This window comes from Corvus moneduloides, chromosome Z, assembly GCF_009650955.1.
Source record: "Corvus moneduloides isolate bCorMon1 chromosome Z, bCorMon1.pri, whole genome shotgun sequence".
Lineage (NCBI taxonomy): Eukaryota > Metazoa > Chordata > Aves > Passeriformes > Corvidae > Corvus > Corvus moneduloides.
In genome coordinates this window covers 56,047,870-56,066,731 of record NC_045511.1, presented here as the reverse complement: position 1 = coordinate 56,066,731, position 18,862 = coordinate 56,047,870, and the positions used below count along the sequence as shown (strand labels likewise).

Here is an 18,862-nt window from a genome sequence, read left to right as displayed (position 1 = left end):
CTGGCAACTTCTCACAGAAACCACCCCTGAAACCTCCACCACTACCAAAACCTGGCCATACAAACCCAGTACAAAAAATAGTAAAAACCCCCAACTTTCTTCAATTATCATCATTTTTTATAATGCTATTTTCTTGTAAAGAATGACTTCTTTTTTCTTTTCCAAGCTTGCTTCTTGACAAGTGCATGCAATCGGTCCAAATAACATCATTCCAATGATTTCTGGAATCTTAGTAATGAGGTGTCTATTTTTAAACATTACATTTGTGTTGTAGGTACAAAATCAAAGATGAGGCAGAATGTCATCTTGTAAACTTAACACTGCTACCTCATTTTCAATGAAGGTTCCATGACCTGTATTTTCAGAGTGACATATTTCTCTATATGTGAAACATCACAAAAGTCTATCAAATAGTATTCTCTAAGCTCTGGGGTTTTCAATAAATGCAGTTAAGTGTGCAAATCTACTGAGATTTTAATTTCTTGTAAAAATATGCATAAACATATTAGTGTTTAAATGCTAAGGTTCTTTGTAAAATGTTTTTCAGAACTTTAACTAAGTTCAGTACTTGAATACGGGCAAGTTAATTAATTGGATTTTCAAAATTGCATACTTACTTCTGTGCAGTTTTTCCCAAAGTGAGTAGGTAGTTACCAACCTTTTTGTAAGGTAAAAAGAAAATGAAAGTGCAAATTCTTCATAAATTGTACATCTATGTAAATCCAGAATCTGGAATATGGCACTCTTGGAGAGTTTACTGTCATTTATGTCACATTTATAGCCACAATGTATGCACTATTTAAATAGCTACTTTAATGCAATAAGTTCCAAGTGAAAATCTGGGATTTAATTAATGTGTCTGACAGAGTGGTGCCCATTGCAGTATTTTTTTTAGGCTATATTTTGTTGTATTTATTGCATATTTCAGGAAGCATGCTTGTGGTAAGTGTTATTAAAATGATCCAGTGTGTGTACAAAGTAATATATAAACATTTATTTAAAGCTGAAAGTTATTAGTAGATCTTATAATGATATGAAAATCATCCTTCACTTACAGGTACCGGAATTTGAAACTTATATTTTTGTTGAGCTGTATGCTGTAAGCACAGGAGCTGCTTTGAACAACAGTGCCAGATTTGCTTTTATAACTGTCCTGGAAAGTGATGCTCCTCATGGTTTAGTGTATTTTGCTGTGGGATCTCGATTTGCTGTGGCTTATAAGAAAACAGCTTTAATCAGTCTGCAAGTTCTTAGAGATTCTAGTACATCAATAACCACAATGGTTAGCTACAGCATGCAGGTAAGACTTACTGTACTTTAATTTATTTTAATATCTTTTTCTGATCTTTAGGAAAGCAGACTTCCAGCTCTTCAGGGAGAGAGTCAGGGGGTTCCCCGGGAGACTGTCCTCAGGGACAAGGGAGTGGAAAAGAGCTGAGAGATCTTTAAGAACGTCTTCCATAGAACACAGGAGCTAGCAATCCCCAGGAGCAAGAAATCAGGCAATGAAGGCAAGAGACTGGCATTGCTGAGTCAGAGCCTGCTGGTCAAACTAAAAAGAAAGAAGCAAATGTACAGGCAATTGAAGCAAGTACAGGTGACCTGAGAAGAGTATGGAGATGGAGTGTGAATGTGTAAGGAAGGTCAAGGTGAAGCTGGAAGTGAACCTGGCAAGGGACACAAAAAATAACAGGAAGGGCTTCTAGAGGTATGTTAACTAGAAAAGGAAGGTCAAAGAAGGTGTTTCCCCTGGAAAAACAATGCTGGAAAACTGGTAACAATGGATTAATAAAAGGCTGATGTACTCAACAACTTTCTTGCTAGTCTTCACTAGCAGCCTTTATTCCTACACCTCTTAAGTGGATGGACAGAAGGATGGGGCATAGGGGAGCAAAGTCCCTCCCACTCTAAGGGAAAATCACGTTCGTGACAGGAACCTGAATGTACGCAACTCTATGGGACCCAAAGAGATGCATCCCAGAGTCCTGAGGGAATTGGCTGATGCAATTGCCAAGACAGTCTCCCATGTTACTTGAAAAATCTTGACAGTCAGGTGAAATCCTAAGTGACTGGAAAAAGGGAATTATTATACCCATCTTTTAAAAGGGAAGGGTAGAAAGAAGGACCCTGGGAACTATCAACCATTCAGCCTCCCCTTTGTGCCTGGGAAGACCACAGAACAGATCCTCCTAGGAGCTCTGCTAAGGCACATGGAGAACAGGGAGGAGATTGGAGAGAGCCAGCACAGCTTCACCAAGGGCAAGTCCTGCCTGACCAATCTAGTGGGCTTCTATGATGGGTGGCTGCTTCAGTGTACAAGGGAAGGGCTACAAATGTCATTTATCTGGACTTCGGTAAAGGCTTTGACACATCACCCACAACATCCGTCTAAACTGGAGAGATGGATTTGATGTTGGATTCGAATGGACTGTTATTTGATGGATAAGAAAGTGGTTGGATGGTCACATCCAGAGGGCCGTAGTCAATGGCTCAGAGTTCTGATGGACATCAATGACAAGTGGTGTCCCTCAGGGATCTGTACTGGGACCAGTGTTATTTAATGTCTTCTTTAATGGCGTGGATGAAGGGATCAGGTGCACCCTCAGCAAATTTGCAGATGACACCAAGCTGAGGGGTGTAGTTGACACTCCTGAGGGATGGAATGCCATCCAGAGGCACCTGGACAGGCTCAAGAAGTGGCATCTGGGAAACTCATGAGGTTTAATAAGACCAAGTGCTGGTGCTGCCCCTGGGTCAGAGGAACGCGCAGTACAGGCTGGGGGATGAACGGATCGAGAGCTGCCCTGCCCCGAAGGACATGGGGGTGCTGCTGGGTGAGAGGCTGGCCATGCCCTGGCCATGGGCACTTGCAGCCCAGAAAACCAAACATGTCCTGGGCTGCATCCAAAGCCCCATGGGCAGCTTTGGAGGGAGCGGATTCAGAACCTTCTGCTCCGTTCTGCTGGGACCCCACCTGCAGAGCTGCCTCCAGCTCTGGGGTCCCAGCAGAGGAAGGACATGGAGCTGTTGGAGCAGAACCAGAGGAAGCCACTCAGCTGATCAGAGGGATGGAGCATCTCTGCTATGAGGAGAAGCTGAGAGAATTGGGATTGTTCAGCCTAGAGAAGAGGCAGCTTTGGGCTGACCCGTTGCAGCCTTCCAGTACCTAAAGGAAGCCTATCAGAAAGTTGGAGAGGAACTTTTTGCATGTAGTGACAAGAGAAGAGGGAATGGCTTAAAACTGAAAGACAGTAGGTTCGGATTAGACAGTAGGAAGAAATTCTTTATTGTGAGGGTGGTGAGGCACTGGCAAGAAAAAGTTGTGGATGCTGCATCCCTGGAGGTGTTCAAGGCCAGGTTTGATGGAGCTCTGAGCCACTGGTCTGGTGGAAGTTGTCCCTGTCCACTGCAGGGGCTTTGGAACTAGATGGTCTTTATGATCATTTTCAACCCAAATCATTCGTAGAAGCATAGGTTTTATTCTTAATTTTATAATTAAATAATTGGTCATTCTTTGAAGTAAATATGACTGTAATTAGCATTTATTTTAGGAAACAGTCAAACATTTGCTGGGCCTAGCTTCTTAGGTTTTCCATTAGTAAAAGACCCTTTTCTCATTGCATTGTCAGGAATGGGGTTTTTTAGCAGTTTCTTCCAGTGGCCTCAAAGAATGTGGTCAGCCAGGCATCTAATATATTTCTTTCTTTAATCTAAGGCTCTTGTGAGTCTTCAATTTTTGAGACTTCTTCATCCAAAATTAAGTTTTTATCCTGATGGATATGTATACAACATCCAGACAATACGAGACTTACTCTGTTAGGGCACAAATTTATTAATACCAGAACACACTTATGTAATGAGAGAGACATTTAATCAAATTTTATTCAATGTTCTTGGAATACCAAACAAGAAAATTTGTTCTTCTGATTGAAAATAGCAAGTGCTAAAGTAAATTTTTTTATCCCCATTCGTTTTTGAGATGTTTACATCTGTAGCACGAGACTCTTCTGTTGACACTTTTTTCTCTTAAATGCATTCCTCATTCATTGTTAGGAAGTTTCTCCTTTAGAAGATCTGCAAAAATATGATTCCTGCCACTTCCTTGGTATCTGTGAATCCAGCATCAGGGTACAGACTGCAAGATTCTTTCAAGTTTACCATCACATTGGAATAGTACTTGGCCTGATCTACTTTGAATATGTGTGATTTTATGCCTAAAATAATTATTTTGGGGGTGGTTTATCATATATTTACCCTTTATTAATAAATCTGCATTCTGTTGTTATATTAAATGCATATCTGTTTTAACCACATAGGTTTACGTGGTGTTTCCATGCATTTATTATATAGTAGTTGGCCAGTGTTTCAGTTAGATTGTGTGGTAACAAATTTTCACACTTATTCCATGTAAAAATTCACTATAATTTAGCTGTTAAATGGAAAATAAATTGCTACTGCCCAGTGTATATTTAAGCTAAAATATAGGGGGCAATCTCTTACCCATTTATAATTTTTATAACCAACTGTCTTTGGACATTTTTAGGTTTTGAGGGTGCATGGCCAAGTACTAAAGTATTGGTATTATTAGTAGTTTTAAAATAAGAGGCCACAGCAGACAGGAAGGCAGTAACTGGAAACTGATGTTTATCTCTTCCCTACAAAGGTTTCTTAGACATTGTTGTAGTCACTAGTGCTTTTATTACTACTTATTTCCGTTTCCTAGTTCTCAGCAGGAAGGGATAAACAAAAGGAAGCTTCTCCCTGCAATTTTCACAGGTGAAGTGGTCGTGTCTAGAGCAATTTTGAACAGTTACATGCTGCATTGATTTACCAGATTCTCCAGTGAACTCAGAAAATGTCTGATTCATTCCATAAATAAACTCTACTAATAAAAGCTAAATATTTTCAAAAAGGGGTGTAGTATTTCACAAATAAAAATCCTCATTTTATTCAGTAGGAGACCTTTACTTAGGAGTCAGTATACAAGCTGCATTTATTAAATGAATGGACACTTTTGAAAAATCATACAGTAGAATAACAGCTCAGAAAGTTAGTTTTGTCTTAAGGAGAGTTTATTATATTACCAGATAAAATGTCAAGGTTATGGCAAGAGACAAAAAGAGCAAGACTTTGAAGAATGAAACAATAACTGCAAACCTCATGGGAGGTAAAAGTAGTGTTGCTTCACAAGGAAATAAGGCCAGGTAGCATTAATAGATAAATTCATTTATCTGCCTTGCATGTGTATTCTATAGCATTCGCTTTCCCTTTGTATTAAATGGATTATTCAGCTTTTAAGCATGTATTCTGGGACTAAAATACCATGAACTGATACTAGTTTGGACACAGATTTCCAAAACCTTTGCTTTGCTTTTGTTTAGTTTTCTATGTATTTGTAATGCTTTTCTCTACCCTAAAGTGAGGGACTTTGTGCTGCAGTTGCAGTGTTACATCAACTCTTCTGGAATTCACACGTGCTAACATTTCTGTAGTATTTATTCACACAGAAAATTTTGTGGTTTTTGTTCTGGAAAAGAAAGAGTGGGACCTTGTTTACTATTGGCAATATATATAAGTCTTCTCCTAGGTTTGATGGATTACTCATTCAGGGAGATAATTATTTTAATTTAATTGTTTCTTCATTCATAACTACTTTTTGAAAGAGGACTTCTTTTTTACACATTTGTTTTTACCCATTTAAAGTGTGTTCTACAGCAGGTGGTTTTGAACAATTACATCTATCATAATGTTACCTAAAACTCTTTTGGTTTGTTTTAAGGAGCTACAAAAACCTGAACCTATTGGAAGGACCTTCATATCTCCAGCTGTGGCAGGACAAGATTTTGCCAGATCGGAAGGATTACTGACTTTTGAACGTGGACAGAGAAATGCATTCCTGGATGTCACCCTGACTCCAAAGACAGGATCTTTAAACCCATTTCCTAAACGTTTCCAGGTTGTACTTTCTAATCCCACAGGCGGTGCCAGGGTAGATGACGTGTATGGTATTTCCAACATCACCATTGTCTCAGATTTGGACTCCTTGCCAGTTTGGGGACTGATTGATCAACTGCATCAGCCTCTTGATGACACCATTTTACACAGAATCCTTCAGAATCTGAATGTCAGAGTGGCTACAGAAACTACAGAAGAGCAACTTACTGCTGTGGTGCATATAATAGATAAGGTGAACACTTCCTGTTCTTTCTTAAATGACGAATGACATTAATTAGAGTATAACAACACAACGAGGCATATATATATATATATGTACGTATATAACAAGGCAGATCACATCCACAGCAGTGACTCTGAAGCACAGACTGCAAAAGTAAAAGTAGAAATTGTGAAGTCCCACAATCAAAGAAGGAGTTTATCTGCCACTAGTTATGATGGTGGCAAGAAATCAGAAATCAAATAGGTTGAAATGAGCAACCAGTATTAATTTTGCATATATACCAGTAGCTCTAGATTTTCTACTGTGCAAAATTTTCCGTTTGGTGCCACAGTTTCATAGAGCTTATTATGTTTTCTTGACTCTTAGGCCACAATTTTGTTGCTTTTACGCCTGGCACAACACCTGCTCATATCTTTACAGCAGACTGCAGTCAACACACAAGCAAATCCTACCAGGGCCAGCTGGAGTCTGCTGTAGTCTTAAGCAAGCATCAGTCTTTTTTCCTCCAGTAGCTTGTGCTTAAGCATTCCACTAAGTTCTATGAAAATTATAGACTAGTTTTATGGTGTTCTGTCTCTTCTGGACTCATGGAATAATGCACAGAAGCTGAAAAATTTCTGAATACCTTGATACAAAGTGTTATAACAATATCCATTCATTTTTGATTGTTGCCACAAAGAAAACAGAGAAAATAATGTAAAAAATTCTCAGGACTCAACAATCTTTGGTTTGTGAAAGAATGAAAAATGCCACATCCTTTCTTTACTAATCAAATTCCCTAGTAAGGATATGTTTATGTAGTTTTGACAGACTGTGTCTTATGCCTGGAGCAGTGATCAGGAGTTGGGAAAAGTATTTTGAACTTTCAGAATGAACATTGGAATCACAGTGAAAATATCACTAGAACACTGAACATAAGGAAATATTACAAGCAGATTCCTTTGTGTAAAATGTTGTTTGATTTCTTCTCCTCTCATTAGGTTACAGGTGTAGGTGAAAAACTGTTGCTAACTGGTAAAAGTAGAAGTCTTTTCTATGAGATACTCTGTGCTCTGGCTAGCCCAAAACGTGAGGATACACAAGGATATAGCTTGCTTGCTGAGGTGACTGAGAAGTTTGCTTTTTCTCTGTTGACTGGGATAAAGTGTGGATCACCAGGAGAAAGGTTAGTAAGCTTGAATTCGTAATATGTTTTGTGAATACACGACATCTTACCAATACAGAAAATCTAAACTACATTTTCAGAAGAGGGACTTCTCTACCATCTAGTATGTTACCCATATGTGAATGTGTTACACTATCATGATCTTATGAAGCGCTGTGTCACAGTGCCAATACATAGTGCTTTGTATGATTGCGTGTCACATAGAACCGGTACTTTGTTATGGGGTAGCTATCGAACATGAGTCAGGAGATCTGGTATGTTAGATACTCACCTTTAGCTCAAATATTTCCTGGAAAAGTATTCATTATTCTTGCCAAGAAAATAATATGTAATTGTATGATGCAGAGCTGTGTTCTAAGCCTTAGATGAAAGTTAGCAACCCAAAATTTCCACTGGCATTTTGTAATTTGTATGTGCTTGGTTTTGCTCACTTGAACATTGTTTTAAAATTTTTAAAGCTACTCATAGTTTCAAATTGCTATTTTTGTCTCCAAGCCCTTGTCAGGCTAATGGGCTGGGGAAATAGGTGACTGAAGAAAGAGATTATTCTTTTTTATGAGACAGATGGTTTTAAACACTGTGGTTTTCCTATTGACAATCTTTTAAACAACTGGTGGTTGAATGTGTGTTCAGTGTTTAGAACTTAAAAGTTAAAATTCTTTATTACAAGTTTTTTTTGCATCATCTGTTGAGAAAAAAAAATAAAGCAAGATCATACATTTTAATGCCTCTCCTGTTTTTTAGACTCAGCTCTACATCAAGTTGTAAAGATGAGTGTTTTGATAACCTAGTTTACTATGGACAGATTTCAGTTAGAGGTCATAAGGAACAAATCCCAGAAGGGAAATGGAAAAGCTGAAATACGTAAAAATTCAGCCCTTTTTTTTCCACAGAAACTGAAACAGTGTGCCAATTAAACATCATAAGCCTAAAAATGCTGAGCTCATAAAGTACTAACAAATCACAAGTACCTTTTAGAGTCATTATGTGATGAGTAGTGAAGCTTGGTTCTGCTTACCAGCCATACTGCTTTTCCATTTCTACAGAGGCAAAAATATCCTTGACAGCTGTCCATATATTGCAATAATGGCTCACAACTGGTTTCCTCAGCAAATCAATGGACACAGATTTAATGGAAAAGATGGGGATTCTATTCAAGTACCTGAGCATTTACTAGAGGTCTCTCTAGTATTATCATCTCCTCAAGAAGAGAACTGTGAATCTGTACAGTTCACAGAATACAGCAGTCAGCAGTGGTTTCTTACTAGAGATAAAGAACTTGCCCTGAAGAACAAGGTTTGAAAATAATGCAATTTTTTTTCAATAATTTATTTTAACCTAGATATTGCTCAAAATACCATATATGTATTTAAAATAAAGTGAACATTTTTATGGTTGTCTGTGATTAAAATGAACACTGTGTTGAATCTTAATAATAATTTATCTTTACATTGTACATGTTGTTTCAGGTTTTTTCAATGAGCTTGCAGGGTCAGAGTTCACTACCTTTGAAAGATAACAATGAAGTCATTTATCGTATTTATGCTAAAGGAAATCGGATTGTTCCACAGAAGTCTCTATGTCTCCTCTGGAATCAAGCTGCTGAAAGGTTATTTTATTACTGTGTTTAGTTTTCCAATTTCTACCATGAATCCATGTATTTGTTTAAGATATGATAACTCCAGTTAAATAATTTGCAAGTATAAAATTGATCCATTTCATGTTTTTTTCCTTAATTTTTCTGGCCATTTTACCAGTACATAAAACTTTTCTTATAATAAAACGAGTAGTTATTCTGGCTCAGATATTTCTCAGACTTCTGCCCCTGGCTTTTTTTCATCAAAATACCATTTAGATTGTATAATGATGCATTAGGTTACAGTGACAAGCTATAAATCCCAGAACTGCATCAATGAATATGTTAATGAAATTGGAGATAATTGTGTTCTGTATCCTGTTGAAGTATAGTTGGTTTAGGTTCAATTTCATTAGACCAACTGGATAATACCAGCCTGCTGTTGATACAAACTATTTCTCTTCAGGAGGAGATGCACCAGAATTTCCCTGTATGCTTTCCTTTAATCTGTACACAATTTCCAGTAGAAATGGCTTAGGATATCATCTGTGGTATGCTTCACCCTTTTTCAAAACCACTTCAGCAATACTGAAAAAAAACCAAAACAAAACCTGAATTTTAGTTTCAAAGCAACAAATAGCAGTATAAAATGTTCTCCATAACAGGGTATTGAGCAAAGTTAAGTAAAAAACGATTTGAAAAGTCAGACAGACCTAAAAATCTGGCAGAGATTTTAAAAACATGGGCACAAAAATTCTCTAGTGAAAAAAATGTTAATACATTTACAAAGATTTAAAAAAACACATTAAAAAGCTATAAACAATATTTTAATCTCATGTAAATATGCTCTTCTGAGCACTACACATGAAAGATTACAGAAAACACCTACTGAATAGTTTAGGGAACTTGGTATTTCAGGAATACAACAAAAGTTTTCAAGCCTTCTTACCATGTGAATTACACAAGTCCATTTCCAACTCTGTGAAACTTGTTTTGCAGCTGGCTGTCTGATAGCGGATTCTGCAAGGTGGTTGACGACAAATCAGATTATGTGGAATGCTCCTGTTCTCATATGTCCATTTATGCAGTTTATGCCCAAACAGATAACTTATCTTCATACAACGAGGCTTTTTTTTCTTCTGGATTCCTCTGCATTTCAGGTCAGTTCATTTAAGACAGTTTTCCCATTAATAATCACTGATGACCACTGATTGATTATTAACACTTTTGGTAGCTGATGACAATCTTTTTATTTAGTGGAATATTGAAGGAATATTGACTAACTTCATGTCATTAAAGGTGAAATCTTGTCTGATATTTGCCCACTGACAAATTTTGCCACTGGAAAAAAATGTCAAGCATATAAATATCACAGAATCAACTAGGTTGGAAAAGATTTTTGAGGTCATCAAGTCCAACCTACGACCTAATGCCACCTTGCCAACTAGATGATGGGACTGTGTGCCACATCCAGTCTTTTCTTAAACACCTCCAAGGGTGGTGACTCCACCACCTCCCTGGGTAGCCTATTCTAATCCCCACTGGTCCACCTTGTGGCACATAGGGACGGCCTGCTCCTATGCCTTCAAGATTTATTTCTTGAAGTATGTCCCTCCTTCCAGGACCCCTTTGTTTTTGAGGGCTGTTTCCCAAGGTACTCTCCAAAACAGCATCCTGAATTTCACCCTCTGAAAGTCTAGTGTAAAAGCTTTACTGAAGTTTCAATATCTTTGTTTCACTGAACATTGAAAACTCGTGGTTCTTTTCATGAATGTCATGGTCACTGTGCCCCAGACGGCCTCTGACCACCACGTCTCCCACCAGCTCCTCTCTCTTTGCAAACAGCAGGCCTAGCAGAGCCCCACCCCTGGCACGCTCACTCACCAGCTGTGACAAGAAGCTCTCCTCCACACATTCCAAGAATCTCCTGGACTGCCTCTTTCCCACTGTGCTGAGCTCCCAGCAGGTATCTGGCAGGTTAAATCTACAAGAACAAGGGCTGGGGATCTTGAAACCCCCTCCAGCTGCTTGTAGAATAATGCTTATAGAATAATCTCTTCATTCTGGTTGGCTGGTCTATAAGAGACTCCCACCAGAATGTCAGCCTTGCTGGCCTTCCCCTGATTCTTACCCATGGTACTTGATCTTTTTGTCATTGATCTCCAGCTCCACGGTGTTGAGAGCCTCCCTAACATACAGAGCCACCCGCCCACCTCTCCTGCCTCACCTGTCTCTTGTGAAGAGCTTGCAGCCACGCACTGCGGCGCTCCAGTCATGCGAGTCATGCCGCCACATTTCTGTGATGGTGACTATGTCACAGCTTTCCTGCTGTCCCATGGCTTCAGCTCCTCTTGTTTGTTACCCATGCTGCCTGCATCAGTGTAAAGGCACTTCAGCTGGGCTGCTAACTTTACCCCTGACTCGGGCTTACCACCCTTGGGCTCATCTCTAGGAAGCCTGGTTTCATCCTCTTCCCTCTTCAAACCTGGTTTAAAGCCCTCTCAGTCAGCCCTGCCGACTCATGGGCTAGAATCCTTTTGCCCTTGTTAGACAGATGGAGCCCATCTGACTCAAGAAGGCCTGGTGCTGTAAAAATTGCCCGTGGTAAAGAAACCAAAATTCTGATTACACCAGCCCTTAAACCATGCATTGATAACATGGGTTTTCCTGTTCCTTTCATTTTTCATCCCTGCTCCTGAAGGAACTGAGCAGAACAACACCTGTGCTCCTGCCCCATCAACCAGTCAATCCAGAGCCCTGACATCCTTTTTAATGACCCTGGTACCCCCTTCTTGTCAACCTCATCACTGCCAATCTGGACAACCAGCAGTGGGTAATACTCAGAGGGCTGAATTATTTCAGGGAGTCTCCTGGTGATATCCCATACCTGGGCCCCAGGAAGGCATCAGACTTCACTGTGGCATGGGTCTGGTTGACATACAGGGCTCTCAGCTCCCCTCAGAAGGGAATCACCTACTACAACTATCCTTCTTTTATTCTTAATTCCTGAGGCTGTGATGCATCTGACAGACGAAGTGCAGGTGGAAGATTCTCCAGACAGATGTTTTTCTTTAGTGTCATCTGCCTGACCCTCTGGACCCAGGGCCTCGTACCCACTCTGTAAGGGCACCTGGGAGGGTGATGGGGGTCAGGAGGGAATTTTACAACCGCTGTGATTGGGTACCCATTTCCATTCCCCCCATCTGCTAGGTCTCCTCCTTCTGCCTGATGGTAAGAGGGTCAGGGCTCCTCTGACTCCTGCTGAGCTTCTTGCAGGTTTGCAAGGCTGTAACTCCACCAGTCTATTTCTCTTTCCCTAACGTTCCTCAGCCTTCCCAGTTCTTCCTTAAGCCCTGCCACCAGACAGAGCAGATCATTCACCTGCTCACACCACACACCGGTGTCTTTTGCACTGTCCTCTGGTACTGCCCCCAGGCTCAGGCACTCCCTGCAGCCAGGGGTCTGGACAACTGTGTCCTTGGGGGACTCTGCTTGGGTTAGCACACTTTTGCTGGCAGCAGCAGCAATGACTTTTGACCATTTGTAACCCATTGCTGGATCTAGTCAAGTTGGGGGAAAAACACCCCAAAAAACACAACCAAAACACACCCATCTAACATACCACCCACCGCCAGGAGAACAACTGCACCCCTCCTGTGCAAACCGCTGAGCAAACTGCCGTGCCACGCCCCTGTTTGCCTGGTCTGGGTCACCAGGCTCCCCAGAGCCGTTTAAATCTCCTGCAAATGGTCCTGGCACACCCCTTGATCGCCTGAGTGGCTGTTTCCCTGAGGTGCTTTAATGGAAAGAGATGTCATTCATTTGGGGGAAGAAACTTAAAAATCTTAAATTCATCTGTGTTGCTAGCAGCAGTGCAGTCATCCTCTTTGTCAAATTTTTTTGACCATTTTATCTGGAATTTACACTCAGAAGTAATAGCTTGGGGGAGATAGATTCCGTTACACTCTGCTGCCTAACTGCTACCCAACATCTTGGGAAAAAACCCTGAAGAGTTCAACCTATGAGGAACACGACTCTCTTTGTTAGCAGCCTCAACAGCCTAAGCCCCAAAATACCAGGCAGGAAGCAAGGGATCTAAATTCTAAACTCGGCTTCTGAAGGAGCTTTCCAGATTGCAGCTGGTTTACTAATATGTTGCAGCAATCACAAATTAAAGTAAATTTTTCTTAGAACTATAGAATTATTTAGGTTGGAAATGACCTCTTGCATTTATAGGCACTAAGAGTAATGGGCTTACTAAGAAAACATGCTAAAGGGAATTCTTGGCTGACTTTAATCCCCTTAAATGGGGGGCTGGTGTGCTCCTTGTGAGATTTATGACTTCTGTACTAGATCATCACTATATGAGTAACAAAAATCCTGCATGCAGCTAAATCAATTATGTATCCCTACCTAGCAAACTGCTGTAACAGATTAAATCTAGTCTTATTTTTTTTAAAACCTCAGCCAAAGAAAATGAAGACAGAGAAAGAGGGAGAACCTCTCAGTTTTTCTGCTCCACACACATTGATGGTTATATTTAACAATAATAAAATGAGATTTTAGCACATAAAAATAAGCAGATTTTAAAATACAATTGCAGGGAAAAAGAAGTATGTTGATGAAAAAAAATGCTGTAGAATGGAAAATGCAACAAAAACTGAAGAAAAAAAATATATGCAAGAGCTAAGAAAATATTTTGCTGAATTTGAATCAATTAAGATACAGATAATTGTTCAGAACTGGTCATTTACTGTAGTCATAAGAATGTGTTTTGAAAGTAAAAATAGTTTAGCTTGGTTAAGGGTTTACTTTGAACTTGAGGCAAATGCTTTCTGATGCCTTTCAGCTTTTTTGGCTTGTTGAAGATGTGATGATATAGATTACTAGATTTAAATGAATCTTTTAAGTAACAAATTGCTTTATTTTTAGAGTGATAGGGATATTATTCATTTCTCTTGACATTTCCACGTAGGTATGAAGAATAGTAAAAAAAAAAAGAAAAAGGAGAGAACATGTATAGTTGTTTAAATATCACTAAATAATTTTTGAAATATTTAGAAACAATACTTTTAGCAATTATTTCTTTCACTCATCTCTTACAAATACTGGTAGCTGAACAAATAATCAGTCTCAATAGAGGCTAAAAGATCTGCCTTAATTACCCAAATTCCTGCCCTGAGTGAGGTGTGAAAGCTCACGGTTAACTCTAATTAACTCTTAGATTTAGCAGTGTTTTCCTTGGTGGCTTAACTTTCCTAGGGTTCTTTTCCCAGGAACTACTTACTGGTAGGAAAGGGGCCTTTTCCATTTTTGTTCTGTTCATGTTTACAATTAATTAGTGAAATGAAAAGCGGTGTCATTCTTTCTGACTACTGCTATAATAGATTTTTATGCCCAACACAGATGAAATGGGAGATTGGCATTTAGAAGGTTTAGCTATCTGCTAAAACAGTGCTACCCAACAGGAGGCATTTTTTATGTAATTGTTTCTAAAAACATTTTTTGGATACAGTAATATGAACACTGAACAGTTACCTTTGCTTTATATATAACTATTATGACAATCACCCATTTCATGCAGAAAATTACACCAAAAACACTTTTCAAAAATGGTTTGTTTACATCATGAAATTATTTTAGGTCCCAAGCCTATGGGAACATTAAATACATGTTAGTATTTGAGATAAACTCATGAGTGATCTCAGTGTCAACCAAAATGGACATACTCTCTGTAAGGTTTGTTTGTTTGGTTTTTATTAAGTGATCTGCACCTTTGAGAGATATCTGCTGGATATATAGCACAGTTTATTAGCCTAAGCTTAAATTTTCCTTCTTTTTTTTTCTTTTTTCTTCTTTTTTCATTGTCATTTCTATGTAGGTTTTACTTTGGCTATCATCTCCCACCTTTTCTGCACCAGGTGTGCCATGTTTGCCGCTAAACTTCTCACTCATATGATGGTTGCTTGTTTGGGTACTCAGGTAAGAAAAAAGGCTGAAGTCTCAAAATGTGGAGTGAGTACATGTTTGCTTTTCTTTTCTTCACTTTCATGGGCATGTCTGAACAGACCTGAAGTCTGAACATTTTGGGAAAATGTAAAGTTTCAACATACGACACTTAAAATCAATCCAATATACATATTCTGTGTTGGGAATTCAACTGGAATTACACACTGTCTGAGAATATTTAATGAGAACCGATGGATGATGCAGCAATGTGAGAAGATAGTCCCATGTATAGAATGCTGTGCTCAATTCTAACTTCTGAAGGATTTTGAAAGTTGTCTTATGTTTGGGCCCACAGGCTTTTCTGTCTGTGACCTGTTTTTTGTTTAAATACACTGCATTTTAACTTTTATATGTAATTCTGATCTGTGAAGAATAATTCCTGAGAGCATTTCCATGTGGTGTGTAAATGTAATAATTTTAATTATAGAGGTACAGTTTGTATGGTTCTAAGTAATTTTGTCATTCATCCTCAATCCTTGAAATACATGGCTCTCCTAATCTCTTTTTCTTTTGCCATGCAGTGATTTTGAAAGTTTAGAACAAAATTTTTGAAAGAGGATTTTAGCGGGGTAACTGCTTAACTAGTGAGCAGGTTTGGAGAGGAAGTAAAGACAGTTTGGCAGCAGCTGTCAAAGAAAAGAAAGTGGCTTTAAGGCAGAGTGAAAAGAGAGTGTTTGACAAGGGAGAACTGAACTACTGTGCTAGGTGTTCTGAACAGGTGGAAGAAAATCTTTATAGAGTTGTGTTGTGATATGTTGGCCTATTGTGAACTAGCCTGATTAGGAAGCTAAAATTTAACAGAAAACTCTACGTAGATGGTGTATGTACAGCTGTACTCACATACAAGCATTTGGTCACTATATATGTGATTAGAAATTTACAATGTAATTAAAAATGTTGTGGGTTTGCTGACTATTGACTCTGTATGAGAGGAGCTATTTAAGACAGTTTTAAATGAGAACTTACTACTTAAAAATCAGCACTTAATAATTCATAGTTTAAATACAAAGAAAATGTTAGTATTTTTTATTTCTATCTTCTAATCTTTAGGCAGCACTAGACACCGGATCTGTAACTATTAGCTCTCTAGCCACTCTACAGAATGAAGGAAGCTGATCTTTCTCCATTTGTTTATATTTTTACCAGAAAAAAAAATAAAACCGGGAAGTTTTTCACGGTAGCTCCTCTGTTTTATACATCCATAAATAATTAGTTTTCATCTTGTATCTGCGCGAGGTGTTTATTAGGTTTGTACTTCAGGGGTTCTTTTTAAATTGCTACCAGTGCACTAGTTACTCATGTCTGTAGATGGCAGTCAAGCCTTTTCAGCACATTGCTCAGGAACTTGCTGTTCCAAGGCTGTGCCTGCTTTGTAGTTGCTCACAATAGTTCACTTCTCTGTCAGTGATGGGGAATGGTGATTCGCAACATTCAACCTTCATTTCGTTCTTGGTGTGTCCAGGGCTGCCAGAATTAATGGAGCACTTGTAGAGCATTCAGGAGTGGATGTTTCACCATGTGTTTAGTGAAACTCATTGGAAAAACATAAAAGACTAGGATGTTTGCGAAATATTTTTTATTCCTTTTGAACATAAGTTCATTTAACAATATCCTAAATGCATGAAGGAAAAAATTACTGGGCTGAGATTTTTAGTTTTGAAGTAAATTTAGGTGACTTTTTGAGTATGCAAAAAATTAAAGTTAAATGAGAACATACTTCACAGTGTCTCAATACTGTCATAGTAGTCAATAAAATTCTTTTTTCAGAGCTATAAACCTCGATTACAAACTTAATAGGAACCATTGGGATGGCTACTGTGCTTTGCCTGAGAATTCCCAGACAGAATGCATGAATAAGCACTTTATACATGACTTTTTTGTATATACTCAGCTTGATGCATCTCGTCCACATTAAATTTCAGGGGCCATTTCCACAGTACATGCTCAGTATTACAAATACATGAATTTATGCTAAATTCTCTATTTAGACTTTTTGTGAGTGCACTATTGAGCAGCTTTTCATATATGCAGTAGCCACTTCTCTGGAATATTTGATCATTCACAATCTGCTCATCGCAAGTGTTGTGTACAAATGGGCTTCCATTCTTACGGCCAGCAAAGCAAAATTAAATTCTAGTGGTTAAATAGAAAAAAAAGGCATAGGGGAAACTGTGTCATCCTATTCATCCTATTTTTATCAAACAAAAAATTAATGTTTTCTCATTTATCCAGTCCCCAAACTTCTTATGCACTACTGTGATGCACTTAGCATCATCACCTGTCACTGCAATAACTACCGAACTGCCAGGCCAAGTTGATCCTACCACTGACTTTGATAGAAATGCATGATGAAGAATTATACTTACTCTGTTTAAATATTTGAAAATTGTGTGTTATTCAACCTGAGCAAAAATACAAACATACATGTCAGTTATATTTTTCAAGAAGTAATAGTGCATACCATCTTCTTTTTAAAAAAATCGCTATTTTATAAACTGCAGCCTTGGTAGAATCGTGGCTTTATTATTTGGACCTATTCAGATTTGGACAATTTTGCCAGAAGATAAATTTTAAAGATGTGATAAAATCTCCAAGAGGTCATAAAGGAGCAGGATATGTATGAATGAATTAATGAATGATCATCCAGCCTGTAGCTTCTGCCATCCTATAAAAGTGAAATCTCTACAGAAACACTGAAATGGTGCTTCTACTGTACTGTTTTTAATCTTAACTCTTCCAAAATAGGGAAATTCTTATTTTCCCCTATAGATAATCAAAGCCCAAAAGAAATTGACATATATACCTGGATAGGGGGAGCTTGCAAAGCATGTTCCAAAATGAGGGGTGTAGAGTGATTCGCTGTACCATCCACCAGAGGGGTATCTCGTGGCAGTGAGTGACTGAGTGCCTGCCTCTCTCCTGGCAGTAGACAGAAGTTTTCCTTTTAATTCAGTCTTCCCTGACGGTAAGCCTGAGCCTTTTAGTCAGCTGCTGGGAAATACTAGTTAAAGGACTGTTTCTGAAGAAGCTGGGAGGGTACAGAGCTTCACTAAACTCCAGGTCTATACAAAATATGAAACTTCATGGAATAGGAAACAATGAATATTTTTATGCATTACTTTAAAGTTAAAGCCCAGTTTCCCAGAGTGAGGGAATTTGTTTCTTTGTCTTCGAGGCCTGAGATTTGCTGCTCTAACCTGACAGCAGCTAATAATGCTGGTGAGATACCATCAGCATTTACTCATAAGATTTGAGAGAACACAGAGGAAACACAAAAGAACTGTATACAGTGATCCAGAAGAGGTGTACATTTTAGAAATTTGATTCCATGCTAATGTGTTTCATCCTGTTACTTTGTGAAGTATTTCAGTAAGAATTATGAGTGGTATATAGTCTTCTTCCACCCTTGATGTCAGTATTCCTATCTTTGGGATAATAAAGTCTAACATTTCTCATTTATAGAGGGAAAGATTCTACAGGTGTTACTAAGAATGGAAAGTAGAAAATATTTTCACTTCTATTGGAGTATTGGAACACACAGCTAGCTGAGACACTTGTTGGGTATGTCGGAAGGGAAAGGTGTGTCAGTAAAAATGTTGATGTGGGTAAGCTGCTCTCACCAGTTCCCTGAATAACATTTGTATGATCACAGTAAATAAATTTTAGTTGCTTTATAACAGTCATGCTGTTCCAGGGGATATGATGTATGTTCCCTAGTCCTATTGAAAACACGTTGCCATATCATACAACAGGTAGCGACTCTTGGAGTCTCACTTATTTTCTTTGTTACCATTGCAAGAATTAGGACCTAAACCTTTTCTCCCAGTGACTATCTTACTAGGTTTCAAATGGAATTATTTAATTACTTACTAGCTGATTTCAGTAATTCCCGCCAAGCCAGAGCACAGTTCATGCAGCTTCTTTCAGAAGCAGT

At 38.6% G+C, this 18,862-nt stretch overlaps 1 protein-coding gene across 13 annotated transcripts in view; it reads left to right on the top strand.

Moving 5' to 3' along the window:
• ADGRV1 (adhesion G protein-coupled receptor V1) overlaps positions 1–18,862 on the top strand; it is a 317,856-nt gene that overhangs the window by 134,766 nt on the left and 164,228 nt on the right. For all 13 annotated transcript variants that reach the window (XR_004237332.1, XM_032095167.1, XM_032095173.1 and 10 more), the window contains 7 exons: positions 1,058–1,300; positions 5,780–6,187; positions 7,159–7,343; positions 8,390–8,639; positions 8,813–8,952; positions 9,919–10,079; positions 14,801–14,901. Coding sequence is in view for 12 of the 13 variants with exons in the window: in XM_032095167.1 (XP_031951058.1) it covers positions 1,058–1,300; positions 5,780–6,187; positions 7,159–7,343; positions 8,390–8,639; positions 8,813–8,952; positions 9,919–10,079; positions 14,801–14,901 (1,488 nt within the window). In the remaining variant the exon portion in view is untranslated. The remainder of the gene's footprint in view (positions 1–1,057; positions 1,301–5,779; positions 6,188–7,158; positions 7,344–8,389; positions 8,640–8,812; positions 8,953–9,918; positions 10,080–14,800; positions 14,902–18,862) is intronic.